The sequence below is a fragment of the Diceros bicornis genome, chromosome 2, assembly GCF_020826845.1.
Source record: "Diceros bicornis minor isolate mBicDic1 chromosome 2, mDicBic1.mat.cur, whole genome shotgun sequence".
NCBI lineage: Eukaryota > Metazoa > Chordata > Mammalia > Perissodactyla > Rhinocerotidae > Diceros > Diceros bicornis.
Genome location: NC_080741.1, coordinates 46,581,425 through 46,609,345, shown reverse-complemented (window position 1 = coordinate 46,609,345; position 27,921 = coordinate 46,581,425). Strand labels below are relative to the sequence as shown.

The 27,921-nt window shown below is 48.3% G+C and overlaps 1 protein-coding gene across 1 annotated transcript; it reads right to left on the bottom strand.

Moving 5' to 3' along the window:
- Nucleotides 1-1,015: 1,015 nt before the first annotated feature.
- TGM4 (transglutaminase 4) lies at nt 1,016-23,963 on the bottom strand. Its single transcript, XM_058567477.1, is given in 13 exon segments — nt 1,016-1,284; nt 1,287-1,366; nt 2,890-3,049; nt 4,468-4,506; nt 4,509-4,609; nt 9,683-9,771; nt 10,182-10,289; nt 12,138-12,173; nt 14,382-14,561; nt 17,058-17,163; nt 19,431-19,521; nt 19,524-19,601; nt 23,951-23,963. Coding segments are annotated over 13 exon segments (1,350 nt in total).
- Between the last annotated feature and the right edge of the window lie 3,958 nt (nt 23,964-27,921).

Here is a 27,921-nt window from a genome sequence, read left to right as displayed (position 1 = left end):
AAAAAACATAGGAGAATATTTCTATATTCTTGGGGTGACATGAAACCCGGTATCCCTAAGGAAAGGATTGACAAATTTGGCTACATTAAAATTTAAAAGTTCTAATGATGAAAGGCATCTTAGAAGGTAGAAAAATACAGACTATGATAAGCAATTTGCAACACGTAACACTGTTGCCCGTCCAAAGACTGCACACAGACTGGTGGCAGCGGCTGCAGAGAGGAAAAGTGAAGGGCCCAGCTTTCCTCCTGACCTGAGAGGTTTTGGGGGCGGAGGGTCACAATGTCAGGGAAAAAGCAGGCAAGACGTAGGTTTTCTGAGGGAGGACGATGAGTTCAAGGAGTTCCCTGTGGAAGACTGGGCTGGTTTAGGTGACGATGAAGATGCACATGTCTGAGAGGATCATTGGGATGATGACAATGTAGAGGATGGCTTATCCAATCAGTTATGAGCTGAACTAGAGAAACATAGTAAGATGGAGACATTATAGCGTCCAGAAGAAGTGTTGAAGTCGCCTATGCTTGAACTATTTACTAAATTCTAGGACAGAGAAGCCAGGATGAGACATTTAAAACAATATGTTCATTTCATTACCTGCTTGGGTATATTTTTGTTTTTGTAACACAAAAAATAAATGTTTCGGTCTAAAAAAAAAAGTTTACACACAAATTAATATGAAAAAATAAATGAGAAAAAAGGATATGAACAGGCAATTCACAGGGAATAGTGAATTAACATAAGAAAAATATTCAGTCTCACAAACAATCAGAGATGCAAATTAAAACAATGAGATTACTTAACCATTAGGCTGGCAAAAATCAAAAAGATCTGTTAGTGGAGCATAAATCAATGCAATCTTTTCCAGAAGCAATTTGGCGCTAGCAAAATGTACCTACATTCTGACCCTGTAACCCCCTACTGGGAATTCACGTCTCAGAAATACTTGCACACATGTGCAAAGATATATGTCCTGGAGAGGTCGTTTCTGCCGTTTGTAAGAGCAGCTTAGGCAGACTCACGCTTGGTCAAAGGTCTGCAACGGGGAGATGCCCAGGCTTTCCACACAGAGCTTGGCGTTCGTCAAAGGGATGTGCAGGGTATGCTTGAAGATGCAAGTGCAGATAAGTAGCTGGCCAACTCTGCCTGTGGTAGGCAGCTGCGGTAGGGTGAGGATGAAGGGGGGGAGAAGCTATCTGTGAGTGAGGTGCGTGTTTTCATAAGTTAAGGCAGATAAGTAAGTTTCTGCAATTATGAAACCTTTGATGATTGGCTCATCGTTGAACATAGGGTGCCGAGGTAGGTATTGGAGTCCAAGGACAGAGTCACTTCCGACACTGCCAAAGAGCCTGAGAGGAGGGGCGTGACCCTTTATCATAGCCCCCAGTATTCGTTTCATCATCAAGCACAGAATTAGATTACATCTCGATGGATGGAGCTGGGTAACTTTGGGCAAGTCTCTTTCTCTCTTTAGAAAACAACAAGTTGGGCTCGGGATGGAATCATAAGCAGCTGAGTTCAAGCTCCCGTCCTGAGTCCATGGCCAACATCACCAACCACTGTCAGGACTTCCTGCTCATTCTCAACACTATGCCCTGGGTACCCACCACTTATTGATTAGGGTGGGCATTTGAGATAAAATCTTTTTTTTTTTTTGAGGATGATCAGCCCTGAGCTAACATCCGATGCCAATCCTCCTCTTTTTTTTTTTTTTTTTTTTTTTTGCTGAGGAAGGTTGGCCCTGAGCTAACATCCGTACCCATCTTCCTCCACTTTCTGTGGGACGCTGCCACAGCATGGCTTTGACAAGCAGTGCATTGGTCTGCGCCCGGGATCCGAACCTGCGAAGCCTGGGCCGCTGAAGTGGAGCGTGCACACTTAACCGCTTGCGCCACCAGGCCGGCCCTAAAAATGTTTGCCATCACAAAAGAAGACTTCTAATGACACTTTCAGCACTCCTAATTTCTGACTCTGTGATAGACGCCAGTCTCCTGGTCCAGTAGTCTCTTTGGCCCACATTTTCTCTGTGCCTGAATTCCTTGTGACTACCAAATGATAGATGCTCAATAAATGTTTGTGTTTACTCACACACAAAAGTTTTTTAGTATATGGAAATAGTCCACAGAGAAGAGGGGCATCTCAGATCCTTAGGGACCCTGATCCCTTTTAGAGTCCAAGGCGTCTCCTGCTCCTGGTTCTGGTACCTTGACTTTTGCATCTGTGTGGTCTTATGGAGGACACCCAGGCTTGTTGTGTCTTTGCCCATGTATGTCTGGAGCTGAAAGGAGCCTGAGCTGTTATTATTGAACCAGGTTCCTTTTTGCCCATCATCTAAACTATGAGATTGCAGCCTCTGCTGGGTTTTAATCACAAGGCAACCAAGTGAGAAAGTGGGAGAACAAGTCTCAACTCCACCTACTCAAAAATGGGGACTCAGGGATATTTATGGGGTAGGGGGGCAAGGTGGTCTGAAATGTGGGGATAGATGATTGGAGGTAAGGAGAAGTGAGGTAATTGATGATCTGTGCAAGCGTCGTCAGACTTCATGCCTCTTTATAGGATGCATGTTCACAAAATGGTGGCGTTAGCATGATCTAAGGGTGGAGTTTTTAGCCTCTTGACATGAAGAGGTCACTTATCGGGCACCTAGGCAGGCCCAGTTGATGGGTTGGTGGTCTCAACTGGCGTGAACTGGACAAGGGGTTCCTAATTCCTGAAAAACAGCTCACACATCTGTTACCATGGTGACCCAGGCACCAGGGAGATGTTATCTATAGGAACCTAGTGGGAGTCAGACTGTATATTGCCTATGCAGCACAGTTACCAATGAGTGAGTGAACAACCGAAAACTATAATTAGTAATCGCAAAAAAAACCTTTGGTTACTAGCTACCTAATCCTCAGTGGCTGCTTACCGGTTTCACTGTTGACAGTCTTCGGGGTAGCTGTCTTTCTTTTGAGAGTGATGGTGAACTTGACGGCGTTTCCCAGCAACACAGGATCTGCCTGAACATGTATCTGAAGAAGGTCCTCCTTTTTAGGTAGTTTGTACTCTCATAACTGAAGAGAGAGGATGTGTGGGTCATGACCACCCTCTCCTCAGGGGAGCCTGAGAAAGACACAAAAGCAGCTTCCTTAGGGGCCAGCCCGGTAGCACAGTGGTTAAGTTCACCTGCTCTGCTTCGGCGGCCCAGGGTTCGAGGGTTCGGATCCCGGGCACGGACCTACACACTGCTCATCAAGCCACGCTGTGGTGGCATCCCATATACAAAATAGAGGAAGATGGGCACAGATGTTAGTTCAGGGACAATCTTCCTCAAGCAAAAAGAAGAGGATTGGCAATGGATGTCAGCTCAGGGCCAATCATCCTCACCAAAAAAAAAAAAAGCAGCTTCCTTAGAGTGCTCCTCCAGGGGCCAAATATCCCAACCCACCCTGGAGGCAAAAGCAGCCTGCCCATCCACTGGGACTTCAGAGACATTCCAGGAGCCCAAGAGCTATGAATTCACACAGAGAGGTGTTCAAATCCCCATTCCTGGGCTGGCCCCGTGGCTTAGCGGTTAAGTGCGTGCGCTCTGCTGCTGGCGGCCCGGGTTCGGATCCCGGTCGCTCACCGACGCACCGTTTCTCTGGCCATGCTGAGGCCGCGTCCCACATACAGCAACTAGAAGGATGTGCAACTATGATGTACAACTGTCTACTGGGGCTTTGGGCGAAAAAATAAATAAATAAAATTAAAAAAAAAAAAATCCCCATTCCTGAAGAATAGCACATTCTGACATCCGTGAAAATGGCAGAATAAAGACCTCCAAAAATCCACTTCTCCATAAAAGCAATGAGAACACTGGCAAAAATGATCAAAATCAACTTTTTCAGAACTCTTGAAATTAAGCAAAGGCTTGTGATAATCTGAGGGGCATTTATTCAAGAAAAATAGTTTCTGCTACAAAGACATCCCTCAAGGTCCTTCCAGCTACGAGGGGCTGTTGTCCTACCCAGGACTGGGCAACCCATGACTAAGGTGGGTAATCATCCCATTACATCCGACTCGGGCTCCAGTCCGGGTTCTGCCATGAGGAGCTGTGTGACGTCAGTCAACTCTCTTCACTTTCCTGAGCCTCAGTTTCCTCATCTGTAAAATGGGGATAAGACTGCACTTATCTCGAAAGGTTAGTTGTGAGTTAAATGGATCATGTAGGTACCGTACATGGCACACGGTAGAGACCCCTTATGCTACTATATCATTATTGTCATTAGTATTATTATTAGAATTATATTTATAAAATATCTGGCAAACTGAATTCCCTTCTCAGTGGGAATGGCAGGAGAGAATGGGTATGCTTTTTGTTTCTGGAGATTTTTATTAGAACTTTCCACACCTGCGTGGCTACATACCCAAGACCCCCAGAACATAGGGCAGGGCAGGAGAGCATCACAGACACAGAGCAACGTCCCACCTGCCCCTCCTCACCCAAGCTGAGCTCCTGCGGCCTGCTGTCCCCCGCCTGCCGGTGTCATAGCCCTCAGGCAGATCTAGTCACTTTGTCCAGACTTCTGTCCACACATGGAAATCCATGTGGCAGTTTGGGAACAGGACCCACTCCAAACCACCCCTAGAGATAAACATACCTAAATGACCAGGGACATCTTCATCATCAGAAACCTACTGATGTTGTTCTCAGGAGTTGGGGAACCTTTGTCAACACTGGCAAGGGAGGGGCCATCGCTGAGCCCCTCCTGCCCCACCTAGAAAGCTTGTGGGGCACAAAGCAGGGTGAAAGTAGGTGGGGTGGGGGGAGTCACATCAGACCCTAATCTGGCCTGTGGTTCCCAAAGAGCCAGGGGATCTTCACCACTAGACGCAGTGAACTCCTCAAGGCAAGGACCAAATCTTATTTGCCTTGATGTCTTTGGTGTCTGAGGCATAATAGACACCTAATAAATGTTTGCTGAATGAATTAATGAATGGATTAACAGTTTCAATCTTTTCCTGGACCGTGGACTGCCATTTGCAGGGATTCTGATTTTGTGGATCAGTAATTTGTAACTAGCCAGTCTCTCAACTCTCAGATTAGTTCTTGCTATTTTTAAGTTGATTCTCTTAGTTGTCTAGGTAGACAATTATATCATATGCAAATAATACAGTTGTAGTGCTTCCTTTCCAATAGTTTCGAGTCTTTTTTTTTTTTCCTTGTCTTGGTACATGAGCTAGAACTTCAGAGCAACTTCTGAATAAAAGCTGTGAGAGTAGCCATCCCTGTCTGCCTCCACCTTCAACTGGGAGACCTATAAAAATTATAAATTTCTGTTATAAATACAACAGTGCTGGACACATAAGTGCTGTATAAATAATTTAAACATAAATTAGCAAAGGGCCCTAATTTAGACTTTTGATATAATCTCTAAAAAGGTTGTCCAGGCAGGTGGGGAGGAACCTTCTGAAAGGACTAAAGAAGATGACACTTGTCACAGATCTTTGAACTGGTGGCCTGGGCTTGGCCACACCCACCTACCCACCCCCTCCTGGCCTGCACATTAACATTCTTTGCAAACTCCATCATGCCTGGTGAAAAGCACAATTACACTCCCCCTGTCTCCCCAGATATTAAAGATAGCAGTTTATTAAATGTAAACTTTTACAATTTGCCACAATTTCTGAAGCCTGTTTTGGAGGCTGTTCAGTTTTAATTTATAAGGAGCCTCAAAAGAACGGTGTGGCCTGGGCCTCTTGCGACCTCTTAGGTAAGGTAGCTGGACAACCCTTTCCACCTACCAAAATCAGAGGGAGAGCAAAGGGTAGCCCCCAGCCCAAGGGTGATCAGAAGGAGCACAAATACACGGAAGGGAGACAGGCAAAGGGTCCTGGGGAGGAGGGACACACATGCCATCTTAACTCTGTCACCACTCTGCTCTGGGCTGCAGGTTTTCCTCCCGTCCTGTCTAGTGGCCCCAGCCTGTCAGTGCCTCCTGGACCCAAGCCAGCCATAGAGCAGTGTGGCGGGAGGCAGGGGAGTGGGGGGATGCTGAGCTCCAAGGATACTCACACTTTCAAAAGTCCTAATGGACCATGTTCTGTTTCCTGTGGAACAAAGCACATTCCTCTTCCCAGGTGTGGTAAGCAGGCAACCTCTATGATGGCCCCAGTAATGCCCACCTCCTGCCATCGTGGAAGCCCCTCTCCTAGAGTGTGGGCTGGACCTAGTGACTCACTTCTTTTTTTTTTTTTTTCAGATTTTATTTATTTATTTATTTTTCCCCCCAAAGCCCCGGTAGATAGTTATATACCATAGCTGCACATCCTTCTAGTTGCTGTATGTGGGACGTGGCCCCAGCATGGCCGGAGAAGCGGTGCATCGGTGCATGCCCGGGATCCGAAGCCGGGCCGCCAGCAGTGGAGCGCGCGCACCCAACCGCCAAGCCACAGGGCCGGCCCTAGTGACTCACTTCTAAGTGATAGAGCACAGCAAAAGTGATGGATGTCCCTTCTGAGAGAGGGTTACAAAGACACTGCAGCGCTCCCTCTCTCACTTGCTGGCTCTGATGGGAGCAGCTGTCCAGTTATGAGCTGCCCTATGGAGAGGCCCGTGGGGTGAAGAACTGATGTCCACGGACAGCCCTGGGGCCTGCCAGCAGCCACGTGCGTGAGCCTGGAGGGGATCCTCCCCCAGTCGAGCACTGAGACATCTGCGAGCTGTGAGACCCTGAGCTGGAACACCACGCCTGGATCCCTGACCCACAGACACTGTGAGATGATAACATCTGTTGTTTTGAGGCACTACATTTTGGGGTAATTTGTTACAGCAGCAGATAACTAACACACTAACTGCTCCGCCAAGTTTCTTTGCCTGGGGTGGGGGCCCTAGATAGGCAGCCCTGACCAGAAGCCCTGCCTGGTGGTCATAGGTCCACAGTGGATCCAGCAGGCCCATTGAGGGCTGCACATTTCTAGGGATGAAGGAGCAGTATTGACAGGGGACCCGGGAGGGGAAAAGTTGTCAGGGCCTCCTTACAGCAGAGGGCCTCCAAAGTCAGCTGGGGCTCTCAAATTCCCAAATATGTGACCTGATTTTTTGTAACCTAATCTTGGAAGGGACTTCTGCAACACCTAGGAGTCCAGGGTGCTCATGCTTCGCCCACAGCCTGAAGAGGTGGCTTGGAGGATGTCAGGAGGGAGCCCTACACTGGAGTCAGTAGAGCTGACTCAGCCTCCACCTTGCTGTGCAGCCTTGGGCCACCTGCCGCATCTCTCTGGGCTGGTGTCCTCATCTTTGAAACAAGCATTGACCTAGCCCACTGCTTCCCAAACTCCAACACTCAGAAGAATCACCTGGGAACAGGCTACTAACAGGCCCACACCGTGTCAGGTGTTGGCTGGGTACTTGTTACTTGTTATTGAATCCTCATAATAACCCAAAAGATGAGATGATGGAAACCCAGAGAGGCTCAGAGTCTTGCCCAGGTCATAGAGCTTGCAAGGAGAGAAGCAGCCAGTTATGTACAAGTCCACTTGCACCCCTGAGAACTAGAGCCTCTTATCGCAAGCTCTGTCTGCCAGTGACTCAGTCTCTTTTACTCATCTGAAACAGCACATAAAACATTGACCAGCTTAAACTAGTTTTGCTTCCTTAAAACAGGTTGTTGATTAATCAAACCTTGCTCAATAATAGAGACAGCACTGCTCATGTGCCAGGTGGGAACCCATAGCCCCAGGGTGACCCTGAAATGAAGAATCTCCAGAAATGTTGTGAGAAGTCCTTCGATTAGGAAAATCTGGCTTCCAGTAGCCCACGTGGCTTAATTATGGACTGATTCGAGACTAGCCAATCAGTTTACATGGGCTCAGCTGCAGCTTAGAAGCCCTTAACTCCTTAAATTTTGCCCTGAACCTTGGATCGGGGAGACAGGTTTGAGAGCTTTGTCTCCTGTCTCCTTGCTGGTTGACCTTGCAGTAAAGCCTTTTCTTTTCTCAAAAGCCAGTGCCATGGTATTGGCTTCTGTGTGCATTGGGTAACAATTGTTTCTCATAGTTCAGCCCATCCACCCAGCTGACCCCCTGGACTGGATAATGTGCCAGCATGGGGGTAAAGGGGAAGGAGTGGGCACTTTGTGGGCATGGTAGGCTCTGTGCCTGGCCCACAGAAGGTCAGTGTGAGGGCCCCATGGTAATCCCACCAGCCACTAACCTGGAACTACCAGACAGGCCATGAGGGAACAGGAGCCCCAACCATTTATGGAGTACCCTACGTGTGCTGGGCACACACTCACAGCCAACTGGCAAAGGGGGCATTTCAGACTCACCTAGAGATGAACACACGGCTGCCTACCACCCAGATGGCAAAAACAACCACTTGGCTAAAGTCTCTGTGGGCCCTTGGAGAGTGTTCTCAGTGTGGTTGGGAGACCCCTGCGAGTCCCGAGGTCTATGATTAAAACTATTTGCACAATAATATCAAGATATTATTTGCGTTTTGCACTCTTATTCTCTCACAAGTGTACAGAAGATGAAAAGCTCATTGATGTGGTTTCAGATTCCATATTGCAATCAACTTTAAGAAACCGCCACTTGTTGTGCACAGGCGTAGAATCAAAGAAGACTATCCAACATTATCTGAAAAGGCTGTGGAAATCTTCCTGCCATTTTCATGTACATATCTGGGGGAGTCAACTAAAACAATACACCTCAATAGAGTGAATGCAGAAGCAGGTAAGAAGATCCAGCTTATTTCTATTAAGCCAGACATTAAAAAGATTTACAAAAGTGTAAAACAGTGACACTCTTCTCTCTACATATTTTAGGCTTCCAAAAAATAGTTATTTTTCACAAAAATATGTTATGTTAACATGCGGTGAATTTATTCTTTCTTTTAGAATAAATTAAGTGAATTTTTTTAAACTTCCCAGTTTAAATTTCTAAAATGGTAAATATTTGCAGATAGAAACGTCATAAACACAAGCTGTTTGGGGTCCTCGATAATTTGTAAGAGTGTAAAGGGACCTAACTGGCTGAGAACTGCTGCTCTGGGCAAACGGACTTCCACGTGCCAGGTGGACTGGGGTGACCAGCCATCCTGTTTGCCCAGGACTGAGAGGTTTCCTGGGACACAGCACTCTCAGTCCTAAAACCAAGAACGTCCCAAGAGAACTGGACTAATTTGCCCACCTAAGCTGGAGCCCAGCTTGCAGGCAGGAAGAGAATCTTTCACCTGAACCATTTGCAGAGGCAGAAGCTGAGGCTGGGAGAGGTGAAGCCATTTGCCTACAGTCACCCCCAGGTGGCAGGGCTGGGGTTCTGAACTCAGGTCTGACTTGAAAACTGGCACTCAGAATAGACCTAGCAAGTGTGTATTTCTTGATAGTTTGGAATGGTTGATTGGGCATAGCACAGTGGTGTGGTTCAAAGAGCTTACAGCCCAGCTGAGGGAAAAAACCTAAACACTGCTGAGCAGTTGGTGAACAGCACAAGACAGCATCAAATTTGGGGCAAAATTACTCTACTGACTTCTACATTATTGGAATTTTTTACAGTGAGATTCAATGTATATATTCTTTGGGATATTAGTTGTGGTTTACTATCATTATTACTTTTATTGTTATTATTTGGTTAAGAAAACATATGAAGGACTCTCAGAGCTGTGATAGTTCAAGCAAATGGGAGCCCAGTAAGGGCCAGAGTGGGCAGGGTCCACCTGAGCCTGGCCCTGTTCCAGGGGCCCTTTGGGACCAGACCCACCTTCAAGTAGCTCATGTTCTGGTCTCGGTGGGTGGGGAGTGGGGGCTGGGGGTCAGAAAATAACAGGGATCACACAAACACTTTTAGGAATGACAAGTGCCGTGAAGAAAATACAACAGGTCCCCGTGAGAGCAGCAGGCTCCATTGGCCCAGGGAGCCTGGGAAGGTCTCCCTGAAGAGGGGGCATCTGAGCTGTGACCTCTGTGACCACCAGAGGCGGCCAGGCCCTGACTTTATAGCCAGAGAGATCTTCCTGGCGGAAGAGAGGTTGGATCTGGAGGTCTTGTCCAAACCTATACATACTTTATGGGCAAGAGAAGGGGATTTCTCTAGGAATTAAGGGCCCCCCACTGCTTTCCCCAGAGTGCAGGCTTTAGCAGAGAAAGGGCAGGGCACTGAGGGGCATGTCCAAGCAAGGGAGATGGGGGCCAGTGGGGCAGGCCTCCCCCACCTACCAGAGCACACACTGCCCTGGACACCAGCACAGAGTCCTTCAACTCCATGGTCTCGAGGGGACTCTGGCTCAGCAGGTAAATGCAGCAATTCAGGATGTTTTTCTCAAACTATTTTGGGAAATTAAAAAAGAGGTCATTAATAAGTGTTTGCTCTATGTCAGAAACTTAACACATACTATCTAATTTGCACTTCACAATCACCATGGGATAACCCATCTCCAGGCAGGGAAATCACAAAGAAGTTTACCACAGCATCAAAAATCAGAGACCCTTTAAATGTCCATCCACAGGGCAACAGTTAAATAAAGCCATAGGGTGGAATATTATGTAGCCATTAAAAAGAGGTATTAGAAGAGTTTTTTTTTTCCTTCTCCCCAAAGTCCTACTGTACGGTTGTATAGCCTAGTTGTAAGTCCTTCTAGTTCTATGTGAGCTGCTGCCACAGCATGGCAACTGACAGATGGGTGGTGTGGTTCTGCAACCAGGAAACAAACCTGGGCTGCTGAAGCGGTGAGAGTGCCGAACTTTAACCACTGGGCCATCTCCAGAAGAGTTTTTAATACCATGGGGAAAATTCCTTTCTGATCAAGTTAAATAAAATAGACTACAAAGGTGTGCACATATAACATTATGTCAACTTTGAAAGCATTAGTAATAGAAAAAAAAGTGAAACATTAAAATGTTATCACTGAAGGAGGAGATTATGATTTCATTTTCTTTCCACATTTCTGTGTTTTCTAAGTCTTGTAAGTCTTTTGTGATAAGCATGTGTTACTTTTTAATTCTATTTATATATTTATTTTAAATCACTTTATTGAGATATAATTTATATCCCATAAAATCCACCCTTTAATCTGGACAATTCAATGGTTTAGTATATTTACAGAGTTGAAGTACATGTGTTACTTTTGTACTCTGAGAGGGACACTACCAAAATAAAAGGAATATATAATAATCTTCATTCTCCAGAAGGCATCTGGGAGAGTTCTGTGGTTATAATCCTTTAGGGTTCTTAAAGTCATCCTTGATTTTCTAAGAGGGGTAACTACCTAGGATTCGAGTGATTCCTTCTTCCCCAACCCTCCTGTGGTCTTCATTTTGGCTGTTTCTTTTCTCTGTTGACCCCCCACCCCCACCTCTCCTGCCAGTCACTTGCTCCCATTTTGTTTCCCTCTGCCTCCTCCTCTGTAAATGGCGATGGTAGGTCGGCCCTCCAGGGATGAAGTGAGAGTGAACCAAGAGGATGTACATGAAGCATCTTGCAGAGTGCACACAGCAGGCCTCACTCATGGGAGTCCCTCCTCTGTTGTCCCCACTTCCATCCTCTCCTGGGTGTCCAGACCCGGGGAGAAGAGGGAAGCCAAGCAGTTCTGTAGAGCATGACATTTTCCAGAAGGTTTTTGTTGCAAAATCTAGTGAGAGGGAAGGTTGGAAGTTTCTGGTGCCGTGAATCCTCACTCCTGGACTTGTGCCTTTAGAGCCATGGAGCCCTGCCTCTTTCCACATTGTTGCTCTGCCTCATGGCTACACAGAAACATTCATCCTTCCACTCATCAGAGGTCTCCAGAACAAAATCTTCTAAAAACTCTCCCTCAAGTTTTAGAAGTTCTTTATCTACGCCAACATTCCAATTGTAATGAGGCTTCCTTGTAAATAATTGTTAAGTGGTTCGTTCTTTGATAAATACACTGGGAGGTAGGGGGTGGCAGAAAGCAGAGGAGGATGGGAAAGGCCCCAGGCAGGGCCTGGAGAAAGGGCTTCCAGCTCTGAGTCCACCACCTGTCTACACAGTCTGGGGAGGTCACCCACTCTCTGAGCACGTTTCACATGTATGAGGCTGGGGTTTGACCTGAGGCTCACAAACTTTTCTCCACAACCTTTACTGGCTACTACCTAACTAAAAAGAGGGTCCAACAAGTCAGGTCTGGTCCAGCCACAGGATGACAAATTAATTACCTGACGGAAGTTCCAGGGTTTTTCTTTGACGGAAACCTGTGTAAAAAGTGAAACCTGTGTAACGGTAGCCTGTGTTGAGGATGTGCTCATTTTGCTCCCCTCAGCAGCCACGAAGACCATGTCCTCTGAAGCAAGAGCACACGCACACGGGGTCATCGTCCACTCCCTGGGACACAGGAGGCTGCCTGGGCTGGGCATCTGCAAGGTCTTCATGAGGGGTATGGGACAGTGGGTGTCAGGGGGCAGGGCATGGGAGGCGAGGGCTAAGAAGGCACCAAAAAGAACTTCCTGGGGCCGGCCCCATGGCCTAGTGGTTAAGTTCCACTTCGGCAGCCCAGGTTCAGTTTCTGGGCACAGACCTACACCACTTGTTGGCAGCCATGCTGTGGTGGAAACTCACATACAGCATAGAGGAAGATTGGTGCAGATGTTAGCTCAGCGTGAATCTTCCTCATGCAAAAGAAATTCCTAAGCCAGCTGTAAGAGAATTCCACCAGGCAAATCTGGGGCAACTTGAGCACAAACATGATTAAGAACAGGAATGAACTGTAAACCGTTGTGGAAAAAATGAGATCCGTGAGTCCATACAGATGATAAATAGATTGATTGATAGATGATAGATAGATAGATAGATACATACATACATACATACATAGACAGACAGATGATAGATAGATGGGGGTGAAGGGAGGGCTCTGCTTCGAGTAGAATACTGGAGGCCAGCAGTTAAGTGTGGAGGGAGAGCTGGGTCTGGAAAATCACTGTGCAACCATCACAGTGAAGGTTGGTTCAGGCAGGAGCCATCGGTGGATGCTAAATCTAGGGGTGGGGAATTTTGATGAGAAGCAGGATATTTGCATGGTCTTAAAGCATCCCCACACAGACTGCTTATTAGTTACAAAGGAAAAAATAGTAATTACAGAGCAGAGAAATTGGATGACATCTTGACCAAATGACCAAATTTAACATCCCCAATGAGGGACGGGTGGACATCGTGTGCCTCCAGATTGGTGTCCTGAGAAGGACACAACATCACTTATATAAATTCCAGCCAGGGATGCATAACCTGAATCTAAAGATGCTGAATCATCAGACCAACCCCAAATGAGGAATGTTCTGTTAAAAATGAAGGGAGAGATCCATTCCTCAAAAATGTCAATGTCAAAAAAGACTAAGAAAGGCTGAGGAAATGTCCCAGATTAAAGAAGGTAAAGAGACACGACAACTGAATGCAACACATGAGCCTGGACCAGATCCTGTCCTGGAGGGAAAAAATGTTAAAAAGAACATGATTGTATCAACCGACCAACCTGGAACACCGATAATTAGATTAGATACAAGTGTTAAGTCAACACTGAATTTACTGAAGTTCATAACCGTATTGCAGTTGTATAAGAGAACGTTCTTGTTCTTAGAGAATACGCTCTAAAGTATTTAGGGGTAAAGAGCTATAATGTATGTAACTTACTCTCAAATGGTCCAAAAGTAAAGTGTGCGTGTGTGTGTGTGTGTGTGTGTGTGTGTGTGTGTGTGTGTGTGTGGAGAGAGAGCGAGTGATGAAGCAAATAGTCCAAAATGTTAACAATAGGTGAATCTGGATAAAGGGTATATGAGTGTTCTTTATACCATTTTTGCCCACTTTTCTGAGCTCAAAATCGTTTCCAAACACAAAATTTTTAAAAAAGAGCCCCCTGGTTTCTAGCTTGTTCACCTGATGGCTTTTAACCCCAGGAAGCCTCGGGAGGAGGGGAAGGTGTGGAAAAAGGTTGGCATCAACAAGATGCAACATGATGTCCAGCACCGTCGGGAGAGAGGCCGATGCTGGTGATGGGGCAAGTGACCTCGAGTCACGTTTGCATAAAGGCTCCAGTGTAGCCACAGGAAGGAATGAGTTGGGCCAATGAAAGGTGGAGAAAAGAGAAGAGACCTAAAAGAGCAGAGAATTTCAGAAGGAAGGGAACACCAGTCATGACTCAGGCCCTGCCCCCGGAGGTGGTGAGTAAGAAGTTGTTGGTGACCCCTCCGCAAGGGCAGCCTCTGTACAGTGGTGGAGGCAAAAGCCAGCTGGGGTGCAGTCAGGCAGGAGAGGAGGAGAAGGGATATGGCAGAGGAGCTCGGCCACAAAGAGGATGCTCCAAAGTGTCCATTATCTGTTCCTGGGTCAGGTCCCTTCACCTAGGTTGCAAGTGTCTCAAGAGCAAGTGAAGTTCATAGACTCCGCACGGTTGCTTCTTGTTTCCTCACGTGAGTCTCCCCCGACACTCCCCCAGCCAGCCTGAGTTGCATATCACCTTCACACCATGTGGTGAAGAGAATATACAAAATGTTTTCCTCATGTTTAAAGATGTGTTTGTTCCCACTTTTCACTTGCAGGTGGTACTTGCCCACGATGGTGTTGAGGGGGGTGCTGACAGCCACCTTGACCTAAGCAAAGACACAAGACGTGGTAGACACGTCCCTCCTTGGCCACACTCTGAGTCCTATGAATGCCTCGCAGGATTCCTTGGTTTTAAAAAATCACCCCGTCTGGAGCCAGCCTGTGTCTCTCAGAGACCAGGAGTGGTCAGGGCCCTGGAGGGCCAGGACGGCCTGGGATGGGCAGATGCGTGAGACAGAGAAGCAGCCAAGAAAAGCAAGAGGCTCCGGCAAGTCCTGCCAATGGCCCTAGACAGACTCGGTTGAAACCTTGATGAGAATTGTCACCCCTCTGAGATTTACTCCCTTCACTACAGCCTGGAGATGAGGCCACCTTCCAGGCTGTTGATTCCATAAATAATGCAAATGTAAGGTGCCTGGCTGACCCAGCACTTCAGGGGACACCCTAGATGTCAGCTGTCTTTTGCAGCAAAAAACTCCTTTCTCTGTTGCTGGAATATAAGCAGCCTGAGCCCCAGAGGGGCATCAGTCCCAGGGTGCCCCAGGCTTTCATCCAGCCTTTTAGGATAGGTCATGGCTGGATAGATAATTAGGGTAGATGTTGCTGCAGCCACAATGGCACTAATAATAATTCTCATCATTGTCACAAAACACTTCTGTTTGTGACCCAGGATCCTCCCAAACCTTGTGAGGTGCTTATTATTATAAGGTATCTTCTAGGAGCAGTGGGCTCGCCGTTCAAATCCCAGCTCTGCCTCTTACTAGCTGTAGGACCTTGGCTTGTTACTTAACCTCTTCTGTGCCTCAGTTTCCTTATTTAGATGCTTGGAATGATAATAGTGCCCCCCCATGTAGTACTGTGTGATAATTAAGTGAGCTAATGTATGTAAATGCTTAACTATCATTATTTTGCTGGTGGGGAAACTGAGGTTCAGAGAGGTAGCACAGGAGGTGAAACAAGGACAGAACTCCCTTGACACTACTCCAGAATCCACCGCTCTAGCTCCCCAAAGCCCTCTCACACACAGCAAGAGGAAGGAGGTGGAGCCCCTCTGAGGACATGAAGGCCCCTGCTCCCAATCCACACGGCGGCCAATCTACATGACTGCCACACAGGGCCTGTGCTCCATGAGGGGATTGTCTTGGGCACCAGCAGGATGACTATGACAATGTCCTGTTCCCTAAGGCTCAGTCACCAGAGCTCAACGCCCAACAGGGCAGACCATAATTTCCTCTTCCCAGCCGTGTCCCCAGCACCGCTCGGCACACAGTAGGCCTTCGATGGTTGTTTGTTACAAAGGCATGAAGGGGAATCTTCCAGGGTGCAGGAAATGGCATTCACCTTGACCTGGTGGTGGTTCCATGGGTGTATTTATACATAAAAATTCATTGTGTGTACACTTAGGATTTGCATCCTTTATGTATGTTATATACTAATAAAAAATTTTAAAATAATACTTGGTTGAATGAAGAAATGCAGCTCTCTCCTCCACTCCATTTCTGCCACTGGGGTGGAACCATGAAGCCAACTTTCCTACCAGACCTCGTACAAAAATCAAGACTTCCAGATGAAAGGAAAATGAGTTCAAAACCCTATTCCTAGAGAGATTTTCATCACACCCTGAAAAACACTCAAACGCTGCAAAACCAGAGTTGGGAGTCTGGGAACTGGACAGGAGGGAGAGGAGGAAGATCCCCTGGGCCAGCGGTTGGCCTACTTGTCTCGTTTCCAGCTGCAAATTCTGCTTCTCAAGGAACCCAACGTCACTGCCACATTTAAATCATGGAATTAACCTCACAGTAAAACTTCTGGGGATTTATCCTAAGGAAATATTACAGGCTAGTCCAAAGAGCTGGCTGAGAGACGGTTCATGACAACACTGAGAAGACGGTGGATGACTGTAAAACCCTAACGCCCAGAGGGTTGGGCCAGGCAGCTCCACGCCCTCACACTGGAGCAGGAAGCCACCAGGAAAATTTCTCTCGTAGGGGACCGCTGACTGAATGGGGAATGTTCACAGTATCTTGTAAAGTGAACAAAGTGAGAGACAAAATATCCCCATTTTTGTATTTAAATATTATATAGTCATAGAAGAAAGCCTGGAAGGAAGGATTGACAACTGTTAATTGGTGGGATGATGGGTTTTTATTTACTTCTTACTCATTTCCTCCAGGGAACACTGGCCCTTTTGAAATTAAAAGGGGAAGAGGCGAAATTAGGAGGTTTAACCACAGTCAGAGCTGCCGTGTGCCTCGGGCAAGCTGCACTCTGCTGTGGGCTGGTTCTCAGTACCGTAATTGACTGCAAGTCCTATAACGTCCCTGAGATGTCTAGACTTCTTGGACAGGAACTGACAGTGTCGCTGTGGGTGGGTGGCACGAGGTGGGTGGCCTCCCCGTTGAAAGTTGTTGGCCTACTGGTCTGGGGTCAGGTGCTGAAGGCACCATGGCAATGCTCAACAAGGCCAGGAAAGGGCTCCTCAAATTAGGCAAGGAGCCTGCCAGAGCCAGCCGCCACTCATCACCCAGCCAGTGGGCCCCCACCTCTACACCAGACTCACTGGGATTGGTCGCCTGCCAGCGATGATGCTTTGCGGATGACCTTGGACAGAGCACCACCACTGTGTTTTGAAGATGCCAGGATTTGGCCCTGGAGACACCCGAAGGGCACAGAGTCTTGACGCTGGCCTCAAGAGAAGCTCCCCTGCTTCGGGGGCACCACCCCTCAGCCCAGCATTCAGTGTCCCCCCTCCTTCAAGGCTCCTCACCTGTCCTCTGGCTCCTGGGGCCCTCCGTCCAGCCCCTCCATCTGCAACCTTTCCCTTATCCAGCTGCCCTCTCCCCCAGGGCCCCAAGGCCTCCCTCCACCCGGCATGTCAAGTGTTCATTTTCTTCTCAGCTGGGAGGACTCTTCTTTGCCTCCTGCTCTCCACGCCCTCCCTGATCACCCAAGGGAACCCAGGCCTCCCTGTTGTCTCCATGTGTGTGAAACACTTAGCTGGTGCCTCTGCCGTGTTCCATGTCCCCATCTGCTTTGCATTACTGCCTGTCTAGACCTTGCTGGGCTCTGATTGGACAGATGGACAGGCTCATTTACTCCAGGGCAACCAGCTTAACCTCTGCTTCTCTCACCTGGAAGAGGTGAACACCACCGCCAACCTTGCCAGCTGTCAGAGGACCCTCATTAAAAACGTTGATCAGGTGATGTCATGACCTCCAAGGACTCCCCATTGCTCCTGGAATCAAATCCAGCCCCTTTCCACAGCCTGCATATGCCCTCCTCATAGCTTCTCCAGCCTGCCCACCCTCCTCCCACAGTGACCTGCCTGCAATGACCAGGTCTCTGGTCCTCAGAGATCCGGTTCTTGACAATGCTGGGTGGCCAGTGTTGCCTCCTTGGGGACCCTTGCACTTGCCGTGCCCCCGGCAGGGACCCCTGCTCTCTTCACATGGTGGCTCCTGCGTGGGGTGTGGGTCTCCGCAGGGAGTCCTCCTCCCAGGGAAGCCCTGCTGACCCAGCTGCATCAGCCCCGCCTGACCTGCTGCTGTCTCCCTGGCCGGAGGGCCCTCTTGTTCTGATTTCTTCAGTGCCTGGGCCCCTATCTAATATCTCATACTCTTGTCACCTCACTGTTTTTCTCCCTCTACTAGACCCAGCAGGTCTAGGAGGGCAGGGATGCTTCACCGCTGGATTCCCAGAGCCCGAGATGGTTCCTGGCGCACAGTAGGTACTCGACAAATATTTGCTGAGTGAGTGAATGATCCAAGGTTATACATGTAGGTGCTCAGTACATGTTTGTGAGAGGACTGTGTGTGTCCCCAGGGACACTATACAGTCACTGAAGTCGGGGACAGTGAGGTCCTGGTCCACCAGGCAGAGCAGGTGGCCCAGGGCACAGCACGGAGTAGGTGCTTATTTCATCTTGGCAGAAGGGAACGTTCCCATCGTGACTTCCAACATCTCTCCTGTTCCTCCCTCGGAGAAGGAGAGAGGGGAGCTCTCCCCTGGGAAACTGTATCGTATGTCCTCTTGTAAAGTTGATCCATTTGACCTATTTTTATTTTTATTTTATTTATTTTTTTTTTGTGAGGAGGATCAGCCCTGAGCTAACATCTGCCAATCCTCCTCTTTTTTCGCTGAGGAAGACTGGGCCTGGGCTAACATCCGTGCCCATCTTCCTCCACTTTATATGGGACGCCGCCACAGCATGGCTTGACAAGCGGTGCATCAGTGCGCGCCCGGGATCCGAACCGGCGAACCCCAGGCCGCTGCAGCGGAGCGTGCGCACTTAACGGCTTGCACCACCGGGCCAGCCCCCATTTGACCTATTTTTAAAGCTTAAAAACTACATTAAAAAAGCAGGACACTCTGCCCCCATTATCTCACTGCCTGTCACAGATCTCATAATTTCCTGTCTGTTCCCCTAATTGTGCTTGTGCACACAGCTTTACCTAACTGTCACCAGGGGGTGAGGCATTTCCTATTATCTTTGCATCCAAAGTGTGATATTTTTAATCACTATTACTGGCTTGCCTCCAGCCCACGCAGCTATGGTGTCAGCAAACAGCCCTATGATTCATCTCTAGAAACGTCTCAGACCCCCTAAAACAGCTGCCCCACTGAGTCTCTGCCCTTTCTGCTCTGCTCCCTCCCCAGCCACCCTCCCCTACACCCCCCAGGTCCTGGCCAAGGAACCAGAGCATCTGAGGATGGAGAGCTCACCATCAGCCAGGCCCAGACTCAGCCTCCCATTCCCTCGCCACTGCACCCCGTATTATTCCTGAAGTACAGATGGGGAAACTGAGGATCCGGGAGGCAAAGGCACTCCTGGCTCAGACTGCTCTGGAAGGGCCCCTCAGGATCAGAACCCACATGGTCCAGCCCCTAAGCCCCATGCGCGGGGCCCCAGGCTTTGCCATCTGAACTGCAGGTTCAGGCTGTCCCAGGACTGCAGGGCCCCAGGGAGCACCAGCCACAGGTAACACACCTGTCCTCGCCGGACCACGAGTTTGATGTCTGGAACGCCAACGTGTGGGGAGAAATAGCACTCTCTTTTCTCAGAAAGTCCGCGTGGAGGACATTCAGATCTGTCAGCAACACAGCATGTGGAAAAAGAAAGAAAAGAGGACATTTATTTCCTGATGGTGTCTTTCTAGCTTCAAAAATCTGGTGGTGGGGTGAGGTGGAGCAGGGCAGAGCTGGGTTTCCATCCTGCTCCACCTCTCCAAGGCTGTGGGCCTCTTTGAGACTCAGTTTCCTCACCTGTAAGATGGGGTGCACCTACTTTGTGGGGTCACGTGGGGGTGAGCTGAGACAAATGGACGTCAATTGCTCGGCCCAAGCACCTCTGCGAGTACCCTGTCAGGCGCCCCCCCTGCCCTAACAGTCCCCCTCTCTCTGCAGAACAAAGCCAAGGCCGAGGTCGTCTCCACAGTCAACACAGAAGCTATACAGAGCTGCCAGAGAAAAAGAGGAGTGGGCAAACCAGGACAGGAGCTGACAAGGCCTAACACTTGGACATCAGCCCAGACTCTGACAAATCAGACCCCATCCAGAGGCGGGAGTTCAGCCCCTGAAGAGAAAGCAGGGGGAGAAAGCGGCGGGTTATGCCCTTTCACCCAATAGAGGAGGAGGCACGAAGGAGCTCCCGCGATCCAAGTCCAAGGCCTTTTGTATTATAAATGGGTTTTTTTCCTTGATGCTAAAATTGAAAAGCACATTCACTAAAAGAAATAACTTCCACCTGTGCAAAGGTGTGCACACGCGCGCGCGCGCGCGCGCACGCACACACACACACACACACACACACACACACCCTTCTCTTTAACACGCGTATCTCTCACCATTGTTATAATAAAATTAATTTCTGTTCTCTCACCTTGAGAACCAACCCCCTCCCTTTTATCCGGAATTCAAGCTCATGGTCACAGAAGGGAAATGACCCCAATAAAATGTCTTGGGGTAGCTCAGCTGTTATCACCTTATAGAAGCAACAGTGAGGCCTAGAGCTATGGGCGTCAGTCTTGGCTGCACATGGGAGTCACCCAGGAGCTGTAGAACCTGCTGATGTCCACCCCAGAGATTCTGATTCTGTTGGTCTGGGTGTGGCCTGAGCATCTGTATTTTTAGAGGCCGCAGGTGATTCCAGTGTGCAGCTGAGTTTAAGAACCGCTGGCTCAGAGTGATTAATATGAACCAGGCAGAGCCCCCACATTAGAGGGACACCAGAATCACCCAGATTGCTGGGCCCACCCCCAGAGTCTCTGATTCAGTAGCTCTGGGTACGGCGGAGAATTTGCCTCTCTAGCAGGTTACCTGATGCTGCTGATGCCACTGGCCCAGGCACCACGCTTTGAGAACCACTGGATTAGAAAGCTCCAGGGTGACCTGTGAGGTAAAGTGAGGTGAGATGGGTGGGGCTGTCCCCTGGAGGGCTCATCCAACAGGTGAAATCCATTCTGCAGAGTGTGGAGGCCAGCAATGAAAACCTGGGTTCCCTTGACTACAAATGGGTGGGTGATCACACCCACACGACAGGGCTGCCTTGGGAACTGGGCCAATGGTGTGTTTGGAAACAGCACAGCATGCTCACGCCTGAGCGGCTGTGGGAGGGGGGTCAGCCAGGTGTGCTCCCAGGAGCAAGCTCCCAGCGCACCGCCTACCCTCTGAGATGCTCCTCAGGGCCTACAGGGCCTGCTCCCTGCAGGCTGGGGGAGGATCCTCTGGCAGACAGACCTGGGCCCATGGCTAGGTGGGGTCAGGAGCTGCACCATCTTAAAGGACTTGATTATTTTACCAATGGCAGAGCTCCTGCTATGGGAGCCAGAGCTGACTAAGGAGAAGTCAGGGCTGGAAAAGGGATTGAACAGTCTCACCCACATTCTGACTCATTCCTGCTTCCTCATGAACCCAGCAGGTTGCTGCCCTGGGCAGCCGGCCTGCCCAGCGGGGCCCAGGGATAAAGGCACAGGCTTTGGTGCCAGGAAGCAGGGAAGAGCGGTTCAGAGGTCCAAACCCTAAACACAGTCAGTCTGGGTCTGAGTCGTGGTTCCATCATTCCCAGTCAGGTCGTGGGGCCTTGGGCAAGCTCCTTAAGCTGTGTCCTCGACTGCCGGGAATGATCAGCACAGTTCCTCCCCCATCAGCTGGTGTGCACGTTGAGTGCTTGGCACAGTGCCTGGCACACAGTAGGCACTCAATAAATGCTGGCTGTCTCTAATGGCAGACAGATCTTGCATGCAGCGGGTTGAATGGTGGTCCCCCAAAAGATATGTCTACCCGGAACCTGTGAATGTGACCTTATTTGGAAATAGGGTCTTTGTTGATATAATTAAGGATCTCGAGATGAGATCATCCTGGATTATTAGGCTAGTCCCTAAATCCAATGACAAATATCCTTACAAGAGACACACAGAGGAGACACACAGAGAGAAGAAGGGGAGCCATGGGAAGATGGAGGCAGAGATTGGAGTGATGCAGCCACAAGCCAAGGAACTCCTGGAGCCACCACAAACTGGAAGAGGCAAGGAAGGCTTCTCCCTTAGAGCCTTCGGAGGGACCTGGCCCTGCTAACATCTTAATTTTGGGCTTCAACCCTGCAGAACTGTGAGAGAAGACATTTCTGTTTGCTTAGCCACCCAGTTTGTGGTCATTTGTTATGACCACCCTAGGAAATAAATACAGGGCATGTAATGCATGTGCACTACTGGGGTGACACCCCTCCCTCTGGGGCACTGCAACATGACCCACACATCCCCTCAACGGCATGTCTGGGAGGCCAGAGGGGCCCTGGGCCTACTGGAAGTCACACCAGGGCTGTCATTTTTAAAATACCTTTGTATTCTGTGGCTATTGCACCTGGATGGGGGGTAAAAGTAGATGGAAAACGTTCACTGCTTGTAATTTCATAAATGCGAGGGGACCCCATCGGGGAGGGCTGGGAAAAAGAAGTGTTGGTGGAGCACAGCCCCCTTGTTTTGTGCCGCCAGTGGGCGAGTTGGAATTTAAGTTCTGAGTATTAAAAACAAGTCTCCATAACTGATGATTTTTGCTATAACTTTTGCCTATTGGAGTCTCTGGAAAAAGGAAGACACCAGGAAGAGAGGCAATTTCCAGATGGAGATCACTTTTGGAGTTTTAAAAAGTGAATTTGCTTTTAAACCAAAAGTAGCATTAGTTGCTAAGGAGCTCTTGTGACGTCACCAGCCTGAGAAGCTGATGATTTTCCAGCTGGGTGCGTATTTTTGAGTGGGTCCATTGGCACTCTAAACATGACAAAAGAGCTCAAGAGCACCTGCTTGTCACTTGGACCTGGGACACAGTGTAGCTGTCTGGCCTTGTAGTATCTCGGCTGCCGCTGGCTTTTTTTTTTTTTTAAATCCTGAATCCACAGATGCTAACTGCCTGGACACTGTCAGCTCTGGGCTGTCGGAGCCTCGGCCCGAGCCGTGCTGAACAAAAGCGAGGCCAAACTCAGTGGGCAGGACTTCCACTCAGGACAGCTGCAGATTTGGGACACCCCTCTGTGGGGCCCCTAGCTATGAAAACATCAGATGCTGGCTGGACCGCATGGGTCACATATAGATGCCCACAGGAAAGAGCTTGCTCTCCGATGGGACCACCTGAAATCCAGCTGCTCATCGGCTCTGTATTTCTGAGGCCGAGGCTGATCGTGTTCCTAACTGGTGATTTCTGCCAAAAGCTGCCAGGTGGGGAAGGGGCAGCACAGCAACTCCACGTGCTCCTGACAGATCCGGACCCCTGGGGGATGTCTGGGTAGGATGCTGTTGCCCTGTGTTTGGCTTTCCAGATTAGCGGCAGTTTTCAGCAGTGGACTGACAGCCTGCCTCTATTTCCCTCACCTTTCTCCTGGTACACACACCTGAGGAAGGCAGTTTGATTATTAAGTGCAGCTGTCCCCAGAAAGGGGTTGATCATTTCTAGGCTGCTCAGTGGATAAACGGTCAGGACAAATGGAGTGAGAGATCATGTAAACCCACTTCAAAAATGTTTGAAAGTTCAGGATTTCATCCTGACTGATTCCTGAGTTTGATGTGTCATTCTGTTTAAATCATATAAAAGTGCTTTTGTCCCTGTGCATACAACCCTTCTAGATGAAAGGTCTGGGGGAGAAGAAGGGATGACTGAAAAAATGTGAAGTTATGATTGCTGAATGGGACACACTGAGTTCATGATCATGGAGGGAAACAGAACCCCAGCACCAAGGGAGGTACAGAGGCGGCGGGAGGGCATGAACGGTCTGATTTTCAGAACTGTTCCTGGAAGCTTTCCCCTCTTCCTGAGGAAACGTCTGTGCTGCCTTTCCCGGCTGCTGGGAGCACTTTGAATCCAGACTGCTGAGCCCAGGATCACACCCAACAGTGCCAACCGAGACGGCAGGGGCCCAGTACCTGCACTCTCCCCCGAGAACACTTACAGGCGTGGTCCATCCTTGTGAAGCTGTGCACTGGTGCCACAGACACGCAAAACTGCCTGGAACTGACTGCCTCGGGCTGTCCCTCTGAAACCACGACTGACCTGAATTATTCGGTCTGGGCTGAGAACATGGGAGGCCACGTTGGGGCCTGGCAGCCTGTACCACCTGGTGTATGTCCTCCTTGGGGTGCCATTACACTGTAACGGGGTGCTGTTAGCTGTAAACTCTGTGTCCAGGGGACCACGTGTGCCCTCTGGGACTTTTTTTTTTTGTGTGAGGAAGATCAGCCCTGAGCTAACATCTATTGCCAATCTCCTCCTTTTTTGTGTTCCCTTTTTCTCCCCAAAGCCCCAGTAGACAGTTGTATGTCATAGTTGCACATCCTTCTAGTTGCTGTATGTGGGACGCCGCTTCAGCGTGGCCAGACAAGCGGTGCGTTGGTGCGGGCCCAGGATCCGAACCCGGGCCGCCAGTAGCGGAGCACGCGCACTTAACCGCTAAGCCACGGGGCCGGCCCCAGGGACTGTACTTCTTGTGTGTGCTCCTGACCCTCACGACACTGCCTCAGCCCTGGAATCTTTCAGGTCAGCTTCCATTTTCTGGCCAGAGTTGTACTATGCCTGAGTTGATGCCTCGGGTCGAGTGAGAAAAGGTTCGTACAGAAACTGAAGGAAGAAGGCACCTGGCTTTCTAAGGGAGGCCTATGGCTGATGGGCTTTGCTTTAACCGGCTAAATCCAGGACCCGTTAGGGCATCACTGAGGTCAATACTGCAGGTTGTTCTCACCCGTCTGTGGGGTCTCACTGATGACAATTGTGCTATAAGGTCCTTTGGCCACGGGCCAAGGGGATGGACCTGCAGAGAAGAGTTAACACAGCAGGCCTGAGGCTGCTCGCCTTAGACAGGCCTGTTGCAAGATTAGCCCTTGGCTGGCATCCGGGAACTTGGATTTTGGAAGGGTCCCCACCACCCTAATTGATGAGTGGCTCACTGTGCCCAAGCTGTTTGTATCAACAACTTAGCTTATGCTGAAATGGAGTCTGGGATTTTGATGTGCACTAGGCAGAGGGTTCCTATATGACCAGCCCCCAGTAAAAACCCTGGGTACTGAGTCTCTAATGAGCTTCCCAGTAGATGACATTTCCCATGTGTTGTCACAACCCATCACTGGAGGAGTTGAGCCTGTCCTGTGAGACTCCACTGGGAGAGGACCCTCAGAAGCTGGTGCCTGGTTTCCCTGGGCCTTCACCCCACACGCCTTTTCCCTTGGCTGACTTTTCCTTGTATCCTTTCACCATAATAAATCATAGCCATGAGTACAACTATGTGCCCTCCAGTGTCCATCTGGCTGACCTAGGCTGCCACCACTGCTGCCAGCAGGCAGTCCTGGAGAGTCACCCCACAGGACTGCTCATGGGAGCTGGAGCCTCTACAGAATGCAAAATATTTAACCAGTTGTTAAATATTTTGACATCACCCCTTCTGTAGAGGTCTTGGACCCCCCAAACTGAGAAAGTAAAATAAACAGTTGTCCTTGGTTCATGACACCTTAGGGCACAAACGCTAATCCTCCTTAGAGGAGTTTACTCTCAACCAAGGTTTCACAGGATTCTCATAGATAAGGCCACACTCAAGATGAGCTTACAGCCCCAAATTGAAAAACACAAGGAAACAATCCACTATTTCAGAAAAACCAAATAAGTATTGCCCCAAGAAATCAGATAATACAATACACAAACTATAAAATAATATATAGAACATGAAATAGCAATTCAAAATGGCTACGGGCATTAAAGAAGGGATCAAAAAGATGGGAGAGGAATAAGACACTGATAAAATTGACAAGACAGATTTTATTTTATTTTATTTATTTATTTTTTGGGGGCCGGCCCTGTGGCTTAGCGGTTAAGTGCACATGCTCCACTACTGGCGGCCCGGTTCAGATCCCGGGCGCGCACCGACGCACCGCTTCTCTGGCCATGCTGAGGCCGCGTCCCACGTATAGCAACTAGAAGGATGTGCAACTATGACATACAACTATCTACTGGGGCTTTGGGGAGAAAAAGGGGGAAAAAAAGGGGGGAGGAGGATTGGCAATAGATGTTAGCTCAGGGCCGGTCTTCCTCAGCAAAAAGAGGAGGATTGGCATGGATGTTAGCTCAGGGCTGATCTTCTTCACAAAAAAAAAAAAAAAAAAGAAAAGAAAGAAAAAAGACAAGACAGATTTAAAAAAAATAACTTCTAAAGATAAAAATATGGTTCCTTAAATTTAAAAAACTCAGTCAATAGGTTACATAACTTTTGACATGATTGAAAGGGAATTCATGAACTAGAACATAAATCAAAAGCAAATATCCATAATGCAGCCTAGAGAAATAGAAAGTAAATATGAAAGAGCAGCTCAGAGATGTGGAGGCTGATGAGAAAGTCCAAGATACATGTAACAGGGATTCTGGAAGGAGAGAACCAAGAATGAGAGAGCAACAGCATCAAAGTGATAATGCTAACCTTCTAAAATAGATAAGAGACATGAATCCTCTTATTTAGGAATCAAGAAGAATACCAAACAGGATAGAAAGTAATAAATGCCCATTGTAAAAATTAAGTCTCTCTCCCACCGCAGAACCTGAGACCCTCTCTCCAGAGGGACAACTATGAGGTACCTTTCCAATTTTCTCTGCCATAAACGAGCATTTATTTACACAGGTGGGAGCTTTTTCAACATGCCATTCTGTACCTTGATTTTTTTCCCTCTGAAACATCTTGGAGTTTATTTCCTAACCACCCAAGTAGATCTCATTCTTTTTAGTCACCACTATTGCCTAGGGGTAGGGGGTCATTGAGATAGTTTCAAATCTTCCTACCTGCTACAACTTCCTTGTACACGTGTCTTTGCACTTATGTGTGACAATATTTGCAACAGAAATCTTCCAAAGTGGAATTGCTGCGTCACAGGATGTCTGCGTCTTTAATTTCAGCAAATGTTGCAAAGAGCCTTCCAGAGACTGTGTCAGTGATACTCCCATAAAAAGATGGGGAGATGCCTTTAAAACAAAACAACACTGCTGACTACTAAACTTTTCATCTTGGCCAATCTGATAGGTGAAAAAAGGAAATTTCATGCAGTTTCTGTTTGATTTATTACCACCCTCCTTACAAGTAAGATTGAGTATCTTTTCATATGTTATAATACTTTGAACTACCTAATACTGTCCATTTATCTTTTGGGATACTGGTCATTTTCTTACAGATGTACAGGAGCTCTTTTTATACTACAGAGCAGCTTTTGCTTATTACAGTAGTCTCCCCATATCCACAGGGGATACGTTCCAAGACCCACAGTGGATGCCTGAAACCACGAATACTATCGAACCCTATATATACTATGTTTTTTGCTATACATACATACCTATTATAAAGTTTAATTTGCAAGTTAGGCACAGTAAGAGATTAACAACAATAACCAATAATAAAATAGAACAATTATAACAATATAGTGTAATAAAATTTACCATAGATCTTAGCAACCTCAGCATATGATTTTTTTTCTTTCCTTATTAAGTTGAGAACTTTTACCTTTTCACTTAAAGGAAGCACTTTACAGCTTCTCTCTGGCGTATCCGAATTGCCAGCATCACTACCCTTGTGCTTTGGGGCCATTATTAAGTAAAATAAGGGTTACTTGAACACAAGCGCTGTGATACCTTGACAGTCGATCTGATAACCGAGATGGCTACCAAGTGACTAACAGGCAGTCAGCGTATACAGCGTGGACACATTGGACAAAGGGATGATCCACGTCCTGGGCAGGATGGAGTGGGATGGTGTGAGATTTCATCACACTACTCAGAATTGCACACAATTTAAAACTTAAAAATTGTTTATTTCTGGAATTTTCCATTTAACATTTTCAGACCACATTTGACCTTGGGTAACTGAAACCACGGAAAGCGAAACCTCGGCTAAGGGGG